General features: G+C 41.0%; 1 protein-coding gene across 2 annotated transcripts in view; it reads left to right on the forward strand.

Moving 5' to 3' along the window:
* Positions 1-19066, forward strand: part of LOC122791574 (transcriptional enhancer factor TEF-1-like) — a 1293239-nt gene that overhangs the window by 1229938 nt on the left and 44235 nt on the right. For both annotated transcript variants that reach the window (XM_044059336.1, XM_044059337.1), the window contains one exon: positions 10265-10405. In XM_044059336.1, the coding sequence (XP_043915271.1) occupies positions 10265-10405 (141 nt within the window). The remainder of the gene's footprint in view (positions 1-10264; positions 10406-19066) is intronic.

Genomic DNA, 19066 nt, shown 5'->3' on the forward strand with positions numbered 1-19066 from the left:
GTACTTCTTTTCTGTAGTACAGGATGGCAGTGACTGCCTGGAAGATAGCACTGCAGTCCCAGATGATTTTAAAGGGCATACACATCCCATTTCATCTGAATTCAGTTGCAGACCATTTAAACAGGTTAAGGTCAGACCCACATCAGTGAATACTGCACAGAGGTTTTTTCTTTGAGCTGGTAAATAGGTAGGGTATCCTGGAGATAAGCTGTTTTCAGCTCAAGAAGCTCTGTACATAGAGATTTCCAAGGTGGCTGCACACTGAACAGCTTAGCTTAGCTCTCCCATTGTGAAAACAGAAACTGACAAACAACAGCCAGTGTTACTGTCAGCTTGAGTAAAATTCTGTTACTGGCTAGTAAGTACACTGACTGGATGCCTGCAAAGAAGAAACTAAGAGAGCCTTGAAAGAAAATCAATAGAAAAGGTGAAGAGAAAACACTGACAGGAAAGAATTCTGCAGCTGTTTAGCAAAAAGCCATTCAACCTCCAGCTTAGGTGCAAGACATGGCTTCCAGTAATCTAGAGGAAAAAATAACTCAGATTTGCTGACTTATTTAAAATAAACCAAACAGTGAAGGACTATGTCAACTCATGTAACTTAAGGCTGGAAAAAATGAAGAAAGATATTTAGATGTGCTGATAAAACTGCAAAATATCAGTGGTCAAAATGAGGAAAAGGCTGGCTGATTGTGACATTGCTCAAGAAGCGATTATTAAAAAATGGTAGAATCAGAGGACGGAGCACAGAAGGAAAATCTGATATTTTTGGCTGTACCATAGAAACTAAAAGGAACAGACTGTATTAATTTTATGAAGGCAAAAATAAGTAGCTGGACTGGTATTCCACAAGAGGAACTGTTAATTGAAAGGGCACACCATGTGTATGCTCCAAATCTGGTCATGAGAAGGCAGCCAAGACCTTTATTAGTAAAGATAATCTACCAGCAGAAAGAGTTAATCCTGACAAACCTGTAGCAAAAGGACAACATTTTAAAAGTTGGAGGCAGTAGAGTTTTGTGGAAAGTTATTCACTGTGCTAACAGGCAGAAGAGAAACAAATTTAATGCAATAATAAGGGAATGTCAAGAAGTAGGTGCGAGACTCAAGCTGTTATATCCAGCTGTCTTCAGAATATTTTTCCTGCAGGATCAAAGTTGTTTTTGATGAAGAACAGACTAAGGAGGAAATGCAAGAGTTTGTTCCAACAAAAATGAGCCATCAAGCAAAAGGGGACTTTGATGATGAGACTCAGTGAAACCTTTTCCACTATTCCAAAGGAAAATGCTTGCAAGACAGAGAAAAGCACAGGAGTTGTCCAGAAAAATTGTAAGTACTGTGAAATTAAACAAGAGTCTGGAGTTGGGAGATGAAGATGAACACCAGCAACACTAAAATTAGTTAATAAATCTGAAACTGCAAAGCATTGGTCACATTTGTGAAATACAGCTATATAATAAGTGGAAAGACTGTTGTGTAAACTCGTGAGGAACTGAAAGGCATTTGCCTTACTTCATTTTATTGTTTGGGATGACTCTTGAGTAAAGGGGAAGAAGAAGAGGTAAATTTAAGTAAAACAGTTTCTGTTTTATTTTGTACCTGATGGAACCAGGAAATGACATCTTAGTGTTGTGGAACATTCTGGGACCAAATCAGGTTTTTAGGTGTACATAAAATTAATAAAGATAAAACAAAGGCTATAGCTATAAACTGTGTGCCCACACATGAATTGGTTCAGCAATACAAATATTTATGGGGACATGATAAAATTAAGCATTTAGGTGTATGGATTAAAAAAGATTCTGTTATGTAACGTTGGGCGGCATGATGCCAGGGCACTTCTATGGGGTAGACTTGTAAAGGCTCCAGGGCCATTAGCCTAGTATACACCTATGAACCTATGGTAGCTAAGGATATGTGGGAAGGGACTAGACAAAAGATAATACAAAAATTGGGAAAGCAGAAGCTCTTTCCCATCGGTATGGATAGCAAAATACAAGCAGTTAAAATGTTTTTAATCCCTTTAGTTTTATACTCAGGTCAGGCATATTTTTATCAACCAGTGGAAAGTTCTGAATAATAAGATATGAAGGATTTTATATAGGGGGAGAAGGCAAAAGTCAAGTTAGATAAATTGAGCCTCTCAATAGAAGAAGGAGGTTTAGGATTACCTGATTTCAAGGGATGTCTTAGAGTTACGCAGTTAAGGCACTTATACAAAAGAAAAGTAGATAGTTACAATTCAAGAGGAAAGGGATGATGAAGCAGGGGGATAATTCAAGAAATAAGGAAATAATGGAATTTTGGATGCATATTCTTGGGGAGAATAACAATAGCCATATAGAATGTTATATTCATAAAGTAGCAGAAAGCATTCTAAGAAGTAAGCTGGTGTGGAAATTGAGATTCTGCTGATAGGGTTGACTGCAGTTAGGGGTACAGAGACTAGACAAGAGGGTGCTGGCATTTACTGGAGGAAGTTGGCAAAGGAACCCAGGTAACGGAAACAAATAATTGGGGAGGGAAAAGTAACAGAATGGGATGAGGCCAAGAAGACATTTGGATTGTAGGCTAGGATTGCCTTCCTAATTTGATATCGGAGCATAGATAAAGAGAAAGGGCTAGAGGAATGCTAAATGAAAGACCTGCACTGGTTGAGTTTTAGTTGAATCTACAACAGAAGCAGCTATTAATTGGTAGGGCCTGTAGCAATCAATCAGAAGAAATAAGAAAATATTGGGAAGAGAAATTAGGTATTCAGTTCACAAATAAACAATGGGAGGACATTTGTATGACTCCCAAATATGCAACAAAATCTAGAAGATTTAGTTTTTTTTGCCTGGAAGTGTTTGCATTGATACTTTTATACCCCAAGCAGGCTGCAAATACTTTTTTCCTCATGTAGATTGCAAATGTTGGAGGTGTAGTCCACAAATGAAAATGAAGAATAAAACTCTAAACCACAAAGTAGTATAAGCGCTGAAAAAGAATTAGCCTGGCAACTTAAGCTTAATGCTCATACACCCCCAGGGCTAAATGATAGCTTATCTATTAAATGTATTCTTAAACTGAAATCTTTGTTTAGATGATATAATCAATTGCATTCCCTAAATTTATTTATGATGGTTCATGTTATGTAGAATTGTAAAATGTTGTATATTTATTTTTGAATTGACATTTTCCTCCTCCAAGATTTTTGAATAGGAATGGGGTTGTTTATAAGTTAAAACTTTTTAGCATGAGTTCTTAGTTTTTAATTATGTATAATAATTATGTATAATATTGATTTTAATGTTATTAATTTGAATTAATTGGTGGGTTTAATGTACTGATGTAATTTAATTGTGGCTTTTGGTTGTTGTCAGTTTAAATGTGGGCAGGTTTTGCTACATGCACGTGATGATGTCATATGTGTATAGTATTTAAATTGGTTACTGCATGGATTTATTGTCTGAAGAAGTTTGCTGTATTTTAGTAAATGAAAGCACTTACTTATACTACTTTGTGGTTTGGAGTTTTATTCTTCATTTTTTGTTTGTGGAGTATACTAGTTTTGGATGTTCCTAAATGTTGGAGGTGTGATTGAGAAAAAAAAAAGGTAACCGGGGAGCATCTGTTTTGGGAGTGTAATGAGTTGGCAGACTTTAAAAATTCCCTATAGAGTACTCTGTCAGGAATACTACGCAAGCAAATGAGTGTAACTAAGTAAGTGATTTTTTTTTTAGTTTGAATTCAGGATCTGAATTGCCTAGACACACTAAGGCCTTGTTAGGTTTAATTTTGATCTCTTCCAAAAAAAAGCAGTTATTAGAAAATGGAAATCAAAATTTAAACCAACTGTACTTGAAGTAGTGAATATTGTAACATAGCTAAAAGAACAGGAATTGGGATCTTTAGAAAAAGGTTGGAATAAATTCCATAGAAAAAATGGAAATTGCGGGACCAATACTTGCAGAAAATGTTTTGGAAGAGGAAGGTTTAAAAGAAGGCAGGACTTAAATAATTTATGTAATGTTGCTTAGACTGTATGGCATATAACAATATGTAAGATGCATGTTTATAAATGTGAATTCAGTGTGGTTTCACTACTTTTACGTAAATGTAAGTTTGCTTATGTCGCAAGTGCTAATTCAATAAAATTGTTTAAACAAAACAAAATTTTGCCCAAAACAACTATACAAAGCTGCTTGAGCAGTGGATGTCTTCCCCATCAAATGGAGAAGGGCAATTCAAAACATAAAGGAGGGTGGGGCCAAGCCTGCTGTTAATAGCAGCTTATTTGCCTTGGAACCACTGGTTCTCCTTCTTCATGGAAATGCCCAGTGGGAAACATTGCTTGCTGCACCTAAAAGTGGACCTCCTGTCCTAGAATAAAGGGGTCATCATGCACCTCATTTTTGAGGACTTTGCAGCTGACGGCTTGAGTGATTTTACTTTTTTGCTCTTCAGACTCCAGTTTACTGATGACCTGCTTAATGTACTAAGTAGCCTGAGAAAGCCCACTAGTTGGAAGTCCTACTTATCCAAATGGAAGAAGTTTTTTTTCTCTGAAGGTGCCATAAAGGGAATAAGGATCCCATCACAGTACTGTTTATCTTTGATCCTGCTACTTTTAAGTGAACTGTTTGCTTTCCGTTAAGGTACCTCTTTTAACCATTTCAGCCTTCCTTCCCTTGAGACTACCGTCTGCTTCTTGTTATGCACTTCCTAAAATGGGCCCTACATTTGAAACCACAAAGAAAAAAACAGATTTGCTCCCTTTTGGGACATAATTTGTGTCCTTAAACTGACCCAGTCACCTATTTAACCGATTTCCTCCACCGGAGCTCTTGAAGTTTGCACTGTAACTGCCAATGAGCAAAGCCCAGGTTTTTTAATGGAATAAAACGATGTCCTCACATTTCAAACAAAACTCTCTGGAGCCATAATGGATACTAAAAAAGTGTAAACTTTAAACTCTTCAGCTCACACTATTTTTATTGTGGTAGTATTTTTTAGGTTCTAGACTAGGTATTAAGCTGTATTTTATAAGTCCCAGTAAACAAAGTAATTGTAAAGTTTGTAATATTTTGTAAACAGCTTATGATGTCTCAGCAACCACTCAAGTTAAGCACCTACTGTCATTAACTTGTTCATCCAGTTTAGAGTTTTCATATGAGGCTAAGTAGATGTTCATCGTGTTTCACTGTTGCAGTCATTACATTTGGGTTATCCTGCTGGCAGGCTACCCGCAGTCAGCCTGAATTCCAAAGTCCTGGTCCGACGTCGGTTGCTGTCGCCTCTTCCCTGACGTCACTGCGCCAGGGGTATAAAAGATGCAGCCGGCGCCATTTTCTTCAGTGTTTCTTGCCGTGCGGTGCCCAAAGCAAAAGCAGTTCGCAAGTGCTGGTCGGCCGACTCCTGAGATTTTCAAAATTGAATTTCAGATCAGAAGTCTTCTATAAAGCTAAGTACCCCGTTGGGGAAACCTTTTCTTGCTCCAGACCGATGTCAGAAAAAGTTAACAATTGTGTTTCTTGTGGGAAGCAAATACCTCATAAGGATTTTCATTCTTACTGTATTCCTTGCCTAGGCCCTGACCACGACGCAGCTAGTTGTTGATTTTGTGCTAGATTTAACCAACGCACTATTAAGCATCTGTACGATTTTGCTTTTCATTACTTTGTCCAAAGGTTTAACTATATAATGCCGTTGGAACAACCGACAACTGGAATTCATAAAAAGCGCAAGGAAAATCTCTGATCAGTTCTAGCAAAAAATTACGATCCCTCATAAAATCCTCCAAGGCCAGCTTTGAGAGAAAAATTGCACAGGACACTAAAGACAATCATAAGGCTTTTTTCAGTTATGTTAGGAACCTGGGATGCATCTCCCAGACTTGTTCTGATTTGATTCTAAACAACAAAAAATACACTGAACCCACAGACATCGCCAGTATCCTGGCAGACAGGTTCAGTGCAAACTTCTCCCCCCCCCACCTCCCCCCCAAAAGAGCAAGTATTTATCCCGGCAGAGTGCAGCCTCCCAAACATCTCTGATGCTCAGGTGAAGGCCGCCATCTCCAAAGCAAAAAACACTGCTTCCATGGGACCAGATGGCGTCCCGGGTTGCATTCGACATGAACTCCAAGAAGAACTAATCCCTCAAGTAAAACTGCTGTACATTCTCAGCCTTACTACAGGATATGTGCCCACAGAATGGCGTACAGCAACAGTGGTCCCACTCCACAAAGGTGGCGCCTCTGCGGACCCTGGAAACTATCGCCCCATAAGCCTGACTAGCCTAGTATGCAAGGCTATGGAGAGGATCATCATGGAACTCATAAACAAAGACATTGGGGACCTACAGACACTAGATCCTACCCAATTTGGCTTCATCAAGGGCAGATCCTGCCTTTTGAACCTGGTCGACTTCTTCAAAACAGTCACCAAGGCCATAGATGAAGGGAAGGTAGTCCACACAGCCTATCTGGACCTCGCAAAGGCATTTGACACAATACCCCACTCGGGCATCATAGATAAGCTATCCAGCCTAAATATAAACCCCTGTGTCACAAGATGGGTCGCAAACTGGCTCAAAGACAGAACCCACAGAGTCAGAGTTGCTGGAGCCATGTCAGACCCGAAACCGGTCACAAGTGGCATCCCACAACGTTCTGTCCTGGGACCTCTCTTGTTCGGTATTTACTTTTCTGAGGTACAGGCCAACGTGGGAGGACTATGGCTCACCAAGTTCGCAGATGACTGCAAACTGGGCGCCATAATCGACTCTCCAGCTGACACAAACATCCTTCAAAAAGGTCTCGCAGAGACGGATAATTGGTGCCAGGGCCATGGTCTAAAGCTAAATGCCAAAAAGTGTTTAGTCATACCCTTTGGCAAAAACAATGTGCCCACAAATTACCACATAGGTGGTAACCCATTAAGTACAGAGAAAGTAATTAGGGATCTGGGGACCCAAGTTGATAGCAATCTCTCCTTTGACAACCACATTGCCAAAGTGGTTAGAAAGACCTTCTACATAGCCCACCTCATCATGAAAGGATTCACATCTAGATCAAGAGAGGTAATCGTGCCCCTTTATTCATCCCCCATCATAGAATACAATGCCCCCTTTGGGATGTACCTTACCCGACACCTGCAGCAATTAGAAAGACCCCAAAAGTACCTCACCAGGAGGATCAAGGGACTCAAACAGATGCCATATGCTGCTCAGTTAAAAAAACTCCAGCTCTACTCAGTTGCATACTGCCTACTTTGAGGTGATCTATGCCTGACATATAAAGCTATGTCCAACCCAGAATTAATGGACATGCTCCACCTCAGTAAATCTAAATCCCTTAGAGCCACGCGCTCCAGGGACTTGAACCTCAGCACAGACGTAAATAGAACATGCTGGAGGGACAGATTCATAACCCAGAGGCTCCCTTCACTCTGGAATAGTAAAATGAAAAAAAGGCTTCCACCACAGCAAAAAGTTCACTGAGAAATTCTGTTAAAATGTAGGCTTTAATAAAATGAAGAAATAAAAAGCACAAGTTGTGCTGTTCAAGTTGCAGGTCAAACAGGATGAGCGCTTTCAGTTAAAAAACCTTCTTCAGATCCTCTTTTTTTCATTTTACTATTTTTGCCTATTAAGGCTTCCTCTGGAGGTGGTTTTTGGTTTGATTGTTTCACTCTGGAATAGAATTCCAATTCATGTTAGGCAGAGCACCTCACTGACTCTCTTCAAGAAGAATCTTGATGAGTGGATGGGGGATCGTAGGTTTGTCCCGGGGATTACTTCCGTGTCACTATTAGACAGAGGCACAGTAAACTAAACTTTAAAAAGGGCACAGTATACTGAAATCAAGGGGTGGCGTAAGCCAAACACAGTCGGGCTAGGCTTATAAATGCCCCAGGGCAGATAGCCTAGTATGAACCTATGAACCTATGAAAAAGAAAAGGACAGGCATCTGAGGTCCAAAACCGACGATGAAGCCTCTTCTAGGCCAGTCACCAGTTCGCCAGTTCTCAGTGAGGCACTTTCGCAGCCCCTAACACCCGCTACCTCAGAGCCATAGGCTGCCTCCGACTACTACGTGGAGACAGCTAGTCCTCTGGATACTCAAGGTATTGGGCCTTCGGAAACTAATCCCTCAGATGGGTCCGGAGCCGCTGAGAGAGGTCCACGATTAATACAGTTGTTTGCCATTGTGTAAGCTTTACGATGGTGTTTTAATACTTTGTATGTAGCATGGTTTGAAATTATTAATGCAAATATGAACAAGCAATATTTGATGCCTAGAGGCATCTAAGATGTTACTGCACAAGCACCTGGAGGAGTCACTCAGCAGTAATCATTTAAGCCTGCTGTCATGATTCTCTTCAAATTTCTAACTTCAAAAAATTATTTTAGTACTCCACCTATGTGTTGAGTACCAGGTCTTTAAGCCCTGATGTGTAAAGAACCATTTTTGGTCTTCCACAAGCACAGTCAGCCTGAAATGAATCCCTCTTTTTGACTGTAGTAGTCATAGAACTTACTGTCAACTAAGTTGTTCTGTTACCTGCTTTCTTTCCCAATTCACCAAGTTTAAGGGAAATTATACTGAATTCCCTGGATGTACACAGACCAAGTGAGTTATTTACGTAGAACCAAAGATGTTAGAAGTTCCAGTCTATTTTGTCCTTTGCAGTAGCCAAGGATGTAAGGACCGTGTCCAAACAGGCAATTTCTAAGTGGCTGGCCAACTGTATCATGTTCTGTTATCCCTCCAAAGGTAAGAAAATGCAGAGAACTGTTAGATTCTACAGCAGTAAAACTATGGCAACCTCTGTAACCTTCCTCAAGAGGCTAACTGCATAGGCTATCTTAGAAGCAAATAAGTGGTTTTCTCTCCATAACTTTTCAAAATCCTAGAAACTGAACATCCTCTTCCCGGGCAGGAGTTGGGTTTGATACGGACATCTTGCAGAGTATGTTGAAGCCTATTTCTTCTTTCTTGACCACATCCCTATCCTCATGACCTCTGGGGAACTTTCCAGTAGTCAGGATTATTGCAACGGAGATCTACATAAAAACAGTACGACTGTGTAAAAGGTTATCATAGTAGAAGATGTTCGAGTAGCTGTCTGTTGCTTTGCTATTCACCCACTCCATCCCTTCTGTTCTCTCATTCTGTGTTAGAAAATTCTGGACTGTGGTGCAGTATCCTATTTTTCCGCTGCCCACCAGACCCATTCCCACTGAAGGCATCAGCCCTCCAGAATAGGGAATTCATTTTTCTCTTACTTTTACCTTCAGCTAAGAATTTAAAGGTGTTTCTCTCTGTCTTCCAAAGTGTTAACCTGGGACCTTGCTTCCTAACTTTTAGGTTAGATGACTTTTGGGCAAGAAAATTACAAAATGGCTTTGACATGCTTTAATCTTTATACTGGGGTGTATTTGTATCCCATGATTAGTGGATATTCATTGTACAGGTAGGAGGTAGGGAAGAAGGATAGTGAGCTCTGGAAGCTGGGCCAGATTATCAGGCTTTCTGTAGCTGAAGTCCCAACAATCAGGACTGATGCAAAAGTAATCTACTGAAAGGTAGACTATTGTGGTACGTTCTTACACAACTGTACTGTACTTTCCTAGAGAACAGCTTGCTTTCAGTTGTCTGTGTAGCTGGAAAACTGAGAAGATTGCTAGATTCCAGTTTGAAAACCAGTTGTGATTGACGGTGTCAAATGCTTAAGTGACATGGATTTTTATAAGCTGAGGAAGAGTCTTTCAGCAGCATCTTTACTGTTTGCCATATTACTTTCTTCTGAATTCACTGTTCATATCAAGACCTTTATGGTTGTTGTCCCTCAGAGGGCAGTTTAGATGGCTAGGTAAAGTCATGCTTGGTGTCCCTCAGAAGGCCGTTTAGATGGTTAGGCAAGTTGGCATTGCAGTATTTTTCCTCTAATCAGTAGTGTTGTACAGTATGTGAATAGAAACTGCACCCGTCAATGGTTTGCTAGGTGTAGTAAGCATATTCTTGTTAGTTTAATGCTATCCATAATGTCTATACCATTACTGACTTTGAGACCTTTCAATTTCTGTCTCTCAAGTTTTCCCTTTCCCTTCAGAATTACTGAAAGGAATGTTTTCTGCTTTCTTCTGTTATTAAAAAGTGTGAAAAATAGAGAGTGCTTGCCTACGGTCCACCAAAATCTAATGAATGTTTATTTCCAAAAGTTAAATGTAATGAGGCAGGCTACATATTTGCTTAGTTTTTTTGTTTGTCTTCTAGGCTGACTTGAATACCACTATCCCAGATGACGTGCGAGTTTTCTATGGCGTCACAAGTCAGTATGAGAGCCCAGACAACATGACTATAACTTGTTCCTCCAAGGTCTGTTCCTTTGGCAAGCAAGTAGTAGAGAAGGTTGAGGTGAGTTTGAGCATCAGCATGCATATTTGAGAAGTTGAAGGATTTGCAAATGTATTGGTTAAGAAAACTTTCCTTACTCCTGTGTAAGGACCATGGTGTGAGGCAGCTTGTCTAATTTTGTGCTGTAGGGCAGACATAGATTAACGGTCTTTTGATCAGATTAAATAGAGTAGTGAGGGTTAAGTTTTTAAGAGCAGTTTGTGACAGTCATGTGATATCAGGATAATCGTTTTTGGAGATCGTACACTTAAAAGTACAGTTTGAGGTTCGGTATGGAACTGCCCATTAAATGCTCCCTAGTTTATAATTTAGTATGGCTTCTAGTTAGAATTCATGCTTCAGCCTCACCACAGTGCTGTGACACTTTGGTAAGTCCATGTCCAATCAGTCCGTATTGTCTTGCCTTTTAGCTCTGCTGTAGGGCAGGTGAAGCATCATACAGCTTCACATCAGTGGTTTTAGATGAACCTAATTTTACATTAAATTATGATTGTGTATTTAAAGCACAAAATGTTTACTGTAAAATGTGTAATTTACCATTTGATGCTAAGTAATGTTTTTATTTAAATCACAAATTGCTGATCTTTTTGCTGTGGGTTTTGACATTTGCAGACTTCAGAAACCTTCCATTAATGTTTTCTAGTATTTTCTTGGAATTTTACAAGTAAAGTACAGTTGTGTAAGTTGAACTTACCATAATAGTAGATATTCAGATGATCACTGCTGCAGTACCGTTAACTATATGGGTTATCTCCTGCCAAGGATATAACAGCCGGAGAGCTTCCAAAGCTTCAGGGCACCTTCCATGCAACCAAACTGTTTCAAGCTGAGCTGACTAAAAGACAAGTTTGGGTGCGAGACTGAGCCCTGAAAGGACAAGGCTAGGAGTAACAAAAAAATAAATGTCCACACCCTGGTGTAAAAAAAACCCACTAAAAACAAGGGGGTGAAGGGAGGGAATGGCTACTGCAGCAGTGATCATTATATAGTCTACTTTTGTGGTAAGTTCAGCTTACCCAACTGTATTACATTCATCATATTGATCAGTGCTGCAGTACCCTTAGTTATATGGGTCGATTACTGTAGCAAACTCTATTTGGGAGGTGGAAGCAGAAGGGTCCAGGAACCCCTGAAGAATGGTCCTAGCAAAGCATGATCTAGACCTAGATAAGGAATCCCGCTTATAGTGCTTTGTAAAAGTATGTATAGCAGCTTCTAGGATACTTATAGAATCCAACCCTTTCCAAAAAGCCATAGCCAAGGTCCTTGTAGAGTGGACCTTGACCCTGCCTGGAATAGATTTGTTATGGTGAGTATAGCAAAAGGTCATAGCCTTAGGTAACCATTTGAAAATAGTCTGTTTTAACACCAGTTGCCTTGTCGTACCTTTACAAGAAGCACTTACTCTGGCACTTAGTGCAGAGGACTAAAGCTCTGACTTTTTAATGAGTTGCTTCCTGTGGCAAGGGTGCAGGGCTTGAATCTTTCTACCTTTACAAGAAATGAACAATTTATCCAATCTGAAAGATTTATTTCTGTCAAGATAATACCCGAGTTGTCTGTGGACATCCAAGGTATGGAGTATCCTTTCTCCCTCACTTCTAGGTTCAGGAAAGAAAGTGGGGAGATGAGCAGTTTGACTTAAAGTAAACTCAGATACTACTTTAGGCATAAAAGAAGGATTAGTTCTCAAAGAAACTCTTTGTGGAAAAAGAGGTAGGATTGACTCACCATAAGAGCTTGTAACTCTGATACCTTTCTTGCAGAGATTGGAGCCCTCGATAAAACTGTTCCATGTTAAGAACCTCAAGTCAGACAGATTAGCTGGTTCAAATGTTGCAAGTGTTAGTTTCTCTAACAGAAACGTAAGATCCCAAGGAGGGGCCACCAGTTTACTTGGAGGCATCTTACACAAAACCCATTTCAAGAACATTTTGACATGCGACTGCCTCAAAAGGGGAGGATCCATGTGCAGAGATACTGAACTTGGCCAATTAATGAACCTTGATAGAGGAGTAAGAAAGGCCTTAAGATAGTATCACACACAAATAATGTAAAACCAGAGAACAACTAGCCCTGAATGGGTGCTGGTTATGTTGCTGGCACCAACTAGAAAACCTTTTCTGTTTACTAATATATAATTTTCTAGTAGCAGGCTTTCTTGTCTCCATTAGTACCTGCTGCACATTCTCAGAAAACAGGTGCCTAAAAGGAATTAAAACCCGATCATCCAGGCAGTCAGCTGAAGATGACTGATGTCAGGGTATATCAAACATCCTTGTTCCTGTGTGAGTAGATCTATTATGTGAGGAAGCTTGTGGTAATTGTCCCTGGCCATTTCCAAAGAGTGAACCACAGTTGACTGGGCCAGGGAATCACCACCGTGATCTTGGAGGATTCCTTCTGAATCTTCAGAAGTACCCTGGATATTAGTGGAAAGGGTAGAAAGGCATACAGAACAATTCCAGTCCAAAGAAAAGAAAGGGGCATCTGTCTTCCTGGCCTCCTTGTATGGAGTCCTGGCACAGAATTTTGCTAACTGATTAAGAGAGGAGGCAAAGAGGTCTACTTGAGGAACTCCCCACAAATGGATTAAATCTTGGAAGACCCTGGATCTAGTTTCCATTCATAATGGTCTGCCCTGGTCCTGCTCAGTTTGTCTACCATACAGTTTGTTCTGATGGTATGTAGGATGACTGTAGTGTGAAGCTGCATCCCAAACCAACATGGCGAGTCTGCAAATAGGGTATGACTTGGTTTCCTCTTGATTGTTGATGTACCACATCACTGTGGTGTTGTCTGTAACCACTTGAAGTCCCAGGGACCAGAAGGTTCAGAGAATTAAATGCCTTGATCAGGGCAAGCATTTCCTTGGTATTTATTTGCCTGCATCTGTTCTTGGTGCCCCACACCTTGTGCACTTTTATCTCTCCTGAAACTGCTCCGCAAGCAAAGTCTGAAGCGTCTATAGTGGCTGATTGCTTTGGAGCAGAAGAGAAGGTGAGACCTTCATTTGAAGATATCTGTTGTCTCTAGCAAGTAATCTCTTTCTGACAAACCTCAGTACTGGGGTTGTTTCATGGATATTTTTTTCTTTTAACTTTTACTGTTGTATTGTATAGTACCGCAACCTTAAAGAATGGTCTTTTAAAGGCATTAATTTGTTAGATAGACTTTGCATTTATAGTGTGAATGGCTTTACAGTTAAATTTGAATAAATGTCATAGGATGAAATGACATCCGCAAGACTAAACCATAAATCAGAGGCTGTAGGAGATGAGCAAAACCTAACACTTGTACCAGTCTTTTGTGTGCAATATTAAAACTTGCATGTCATGTGGAAACATGCAAAATACCATTTTTCAGCTGTGCAGAAATTTACCTTGTGTTCAAACTTTTGTTTTTGCTCACTGCAGTTTACCAGTGAATTGTGGATTTATGTACAGCACTGTCAGTCGGCAATGGGAGCTGTGCTTTGTTTGAAAATTAGAGTTTGTCAATTTCTTAGTTGAAGAACCCAGCTGTTCCAAAGAAATGAACAACACATGGGGCCAGATTCCAAATAACTTTCTCTCAAGAGCATGTTTATTCTCGAGACTTGCTGTCAAAGTAAGCAACTTTATCTGAGAGCAAGTCTTTTGGAATCTGTCCCTCCGGTAAGCTTGTTTATAAGTAGGCTTTACACCGAACTAAGTCACTTACACCAAGAACTAGAGAATTAGGAGACTTGCACCAGAATAATTTTCTTGCACTGAGAAAAGTCTTTTGGAATCGGATCCATGGAGTGGAAAATATGGACACTGATATTTATGATGTCTGATTTGGCTGATGAGGTGAGGTTATTAAAGTAGTTGGGAAGGGGCTTTAGTGGCAATCCCAGCCATATGATGGAAGTAGTCTTTTTTGCTTCACTTCATTGTTGCTGGGCCATGCTATTAGAATTGTGGCTGCACTTTTGTGGGTAATCTAGCTCTAGAAAAGCACTGACTTGTAGTAATGTATGGAGTTGGAAAGGGTAAATAAAGTGTGGGCTTTCCCATTAGCAGAGGCTAGGCACTGTAAATTCTGTTTGGATCATTAGTACTGTGATATCCGTATACATTACCTCACAGGAAAACTGTAGAAAATAACAGGTCCAGCATGATAAATGGGCATAGGTCTACCTCTGAAGCAGGCTACAAGATAGTCAGATTTGATATGCAGTCTGTAAAACCTGACCTATATATTTTGATGGGAAGCATTTGCTATTGAGAATGAGAAACAGTTGTTGACGAGTGTCAGGATTGCATTGGTAAGAGTATTCCTGGATAACTCCATGTATGATCCATCAAGGAAGCTTGTGCTCTTCCATTACAAATCCTTAATTCCAAATCGCTAAGTACAGCAAACATTCTGGGAGATAACATATTTAGGTAGCACTGAGGTAAGAGGGCTGTGTATATCTTTACTAATTTTGTTCACAAAAGTATGATACATGGAACTTCAGGAATTAGGAGAGACTTGCAAAAGGTGACTTTAGTTTGATGGGCATAAAGTTATACATTGGGTCCATAAAATGTGTCATTTGTTGAGATCATGAATTTTAGAGCAGATGTTCATCGTGTTACACTGCTGCAGTCATTACACTTGGGTTATCCTGCAGTCAGGCAGTCCCGCAGTCGGCCAGAGTTCCAAAGTCTTGGTCCGGCGTCAGTTGCTGTCGCTTCTTCCCTGATGTCAGTGCGCCAGGGGTATACAAGATGCATCCGACGCAATTTTCTTCAGTCTTTCTTGCCGCGCGGTGCCTGAAGCAGAAGCAGTTCGCAAGTGCCGGTCGGCCGACTCCTGAGATTTTCGAAGTCGAATTTCAGATCCGAAGTCTTCAATAAAGCTAAGTACCCGTTGAAACTTTTCTTGCCTCAGACCGATGTCAGAAAAAGTTAATAATTGTATTTCTTGTGGGAAGCAAATACCTCATAAGGACTTCCACTCTTACTGTATTCCATGCCCTGATCACGACATCACTAGTTGTCGGTTTTGTGCTAGATTTAACAAACGTACTATAAAACGACGTTTTGATTTTGCTTTGCACTACTTTGGCCAAAGGTTCAATTATACTATGCCGTCGGATCAACCCACGACCGCAATTCTGAAAAAAATGCAAAGACAAGGATAAAGACAGGCATCCGAGGTCCAAAACCGACGACGAAACCTCTCCTAGGCCAGTCACCGGTTCTCAGTGAGACGGTTTCGCAGCCCCTGACACCCGCTACCTCAGAGCCACAGGCCACCTCCGACTCCCACGTGGAGACAACTAGGCCTCTGGAAACTCAAGGTATTGGGCCTACAGAAACAAATCCCTCAGATGGGTCCAGAGCCGCTGAGCAGGCATCGGCTTCTGAGGGTGTTTTCAGACCTTCACAACTTACCATTAAAGCAACAGCCAAGACAAAAACACCATTAAAGACAAAGAAGCAAGTACAGCATTCTCCTGGACAGTCCTCCATGCCTACGAAACAGATGTTTAAAATGGCCGAAGACCTCATTACTCTAATCAGGGGTTCCCATCCCCCTCCTGAGAAAAGGCCTAGGCAGGATACAGACTATGATTTCTCTGATCAGGTTTCCATTTCCTCTGATTACTCTTCAGACCAGGGATACTCTCTACCCCCCATGAGGACTTCGATGCTGAAGAATCTATCCCTTCAGCCTCTCCTCCTGAGGATTATTCTTTTGGGGAAACTTTACATACCATGAGGGAGCATTTCCATTGGGAAAGTCAGGATAATTCAGAATCCAAGAAAAGGCTCAGGGATTTCCTTTTATTGTCGCAGCACAGGCCCCTGGCTATTCCGCCTGTGCTAGATATTGTGGATGATGTGTTCTCTGAATCCAGCTTATCTCCTGATTCTTTGCCCCCTGCACCAGCCAAGCCATATAGGTATTATAGAGTCCCTGACTCTCACAAGTTTCTTTATAAAAACCCTTCTGCTGATTCAGAAACTATTTCCCAGGGTCCAAAAAGGGTTAAGGCTTCCATTGCAAAAAATGCAGTACCCTCTGACAGAGATTCTAGAGCACTGGATAGATGGGGGAAGAAAGTTTACACTTCTGCAACTTTAGCAGTAAGGGCTTTAAATTACCAGTTTCACATGCTTAAGTACCAACAATATTTAATGGCTCAGTTAAAACAGAAAATGCTTGCAAGCTCAGAAGCTCCTGACTGTAAAGAAATGCAGGATTTATTGCATGCAGTTGAACAGGTGGGAAAACATACTCTGCAATGTGGTTTTGATTCTTTAGAGGCTTCTTGTAGAGCCGCAGTTACAGGTTCTGTGATTCGAAGACATGCTTGGTTAAAAGAACAGAGTTTACCTGATCATGTTAAGGCAAAATTATTGGATGCTCCTTTACAGCATGATACCTTGTTTGGTGTTAAGGCAGAACAGGTGTTAAAGAAAATGGAGGATAAAGCTAAATATATGCAAACAGTCAAAGATTTCTTACAGGTACAGCCACCTCGATTTAGCAGAAATTGGCTAACAAAGAATTGGTCCTTTCCAGTGTCAGACAGGCCACAGAGAGGCAGATACAGACGCCCAAGAGGCAGATCTCAACCCCAAGGCTCTAACAGACAATGACAGTGGGGCACCTCAACCTCAAAAGGAAGTGAGGACAAGTCTCAACCTTACAGGAAACAGTCCCAATGACTTCCCGCTTCATACGCCAAACACTTCCCTTTTGGCAGCCCCTTTGGGGGGAAAACTAGCACTTTTTTCTCAAAACTGGCAAACAATCACCCAAGACAAATGGGTTCTGAATATTGTGTCTCAAGGTTACAGGTTCCACTTTCACACTTTACCAAAGCCAAAAGGAATGCCAGACCTGCCACAAAGTCAATGGGCAGAGGCACAAAAACAAATTTCAGCCCTCATGGACATGAGAGCTATTCAAAAAGTACCACAACAGGAACAAGGACACGGATTTTACTCAAGACTCTTCCTGGTCCTCAGAAAGGACAAGGCTTGGAGACCCATAGTAGACTTTTCAACTCTAAATACTTACCTGGATATTCCGAAATTCAAAATGTTGACACTACAGCAGCTTCTTCCCATGCTGGGCAAGAAGGCTTGGCTTGTTACTCTGGACCTCAAAGAGGCATACCTGCATGTCCCTATCAGACAAAATTGCAGAAGATACCTCAGATTCAAAGCTGGTACAGTGCACTACCAATTCTCTGCACTGCCCTTTGGCTTATCTACTGCACCCAGGGTCTTTACAAAGTGCCTGGCACCAGTAATTGCATTTTGCAGACAAAAAGGAATTCAAATATATCCATACCTGGACGACTGCCTCATTCAAGCAGAGACAAAGGACATTCTACTAAAGCATCTGGCATTTATAAAAAGGTTGCTAATTTCTCTAGGGTACACAGTAAAGAAAAGAAGTCAAAATTAGTGCCCTCACAACAGATTATATTCCTGGGTGCCAGCTTAAATACAACGGCCCAGATGGCTTATCTCACGCCAGACAAACAAGTTCAACTAACTCAGTATTTTCAATTACTGGCAAAAAAGTCCCATCTCCCTGCAAGAAAAATTCTGCAGGCCTTGGGATTCATGGCATCCTGCATACTACTAATACCATATGCCAGAAAGCATATGAGTAAATTACAATGGTACCTAAAAAGTGTTTGGACTCAACACTCTCACTGTTTAGAAGCAGTTAATACCAATGATTCCCTGCCTACAACAGGAGTTTCGATGGTGGGCACAGGCATGTCACCTAAACAAGGGTCAGCCTTTTACTCTACCCACACCCAGGCAGACTCTAACAACAGATGCTTCGGATTACGCCTGGGGAGCACACATGGCAGGAAAATGCATTCAGGGCAAGTGGACCACAGACCAAATGCATCTTCACATCAATCAAAAAGAGATGTTGGCTGTTCAAAATGCCCTAACAGCTTTCAAGGACCTTCTGCATCCAGTAGAATTATTATTAAAGACAGACAACACCACAGTAATGTGGTACATAAACAAGCAAGGGGGGCACTCATTCTTATCCCCTATGCAGGCAAGCCATGACCTTGTGGAACACAGCTCTAACGTATCAAGTTCATCTGTAAGCACAATTCCTGACAGGAAAGAAAAATACTCTGGCAGACCTAAGCAGAAATATCATGGACCCTCACGAATGGAAATTGAATCCACAAATCTTCAACATGGTAACGCAAAAATGTGGATGCCCAGACATAGATCTTTTTGCCTCCCCACTGAATTGCCAACTACAAAAATTCTGCGCAAGGACTTATCACACAAGCATGGAAAGTGGATGCTCTCTCGTTCAGCTGGAAAAACCTAAAAGTTTATGCCTTCCCACCACTGCCTCTCCTTTCAAAGGTACTCCTAGAAGCCAGACAAGAAAAAACACAGATGATCCTGATTGCTCCAAACTGGCCACGCCAGCACTGGTACCCAATCTTAAAGAACGTAACTCAAGGCCCACCATGGATTTTGCCTCAAATTCCACACCTTCTGACTCAACAAAACAATCAGATCCTGCATGGTCAGCTCAAAACCCTAAACCTGGCTGCATGGCAGATTCATTAGTCAAACAGGCAACACCTCTCTCTAAAGCGGTTATGGATGTCATTTTGGAGGCCAGGAGGCCTAGCACCAG

This window comes from Protopterus annectens, chromosome 17.part0, assembly GCF_019279795.1.
Source record: "Protopterus annectens isolate FY-2018-M chromosome 17.part0, PAN1.0, whole genome shotgun sequence".
Taxonomy (NCBI): domain Eukaryota; kingdom Metazoa; phylum Chordata; order Ceratodontiformes; family Protopteridae; genus Protopterus; species Protopterus annectens.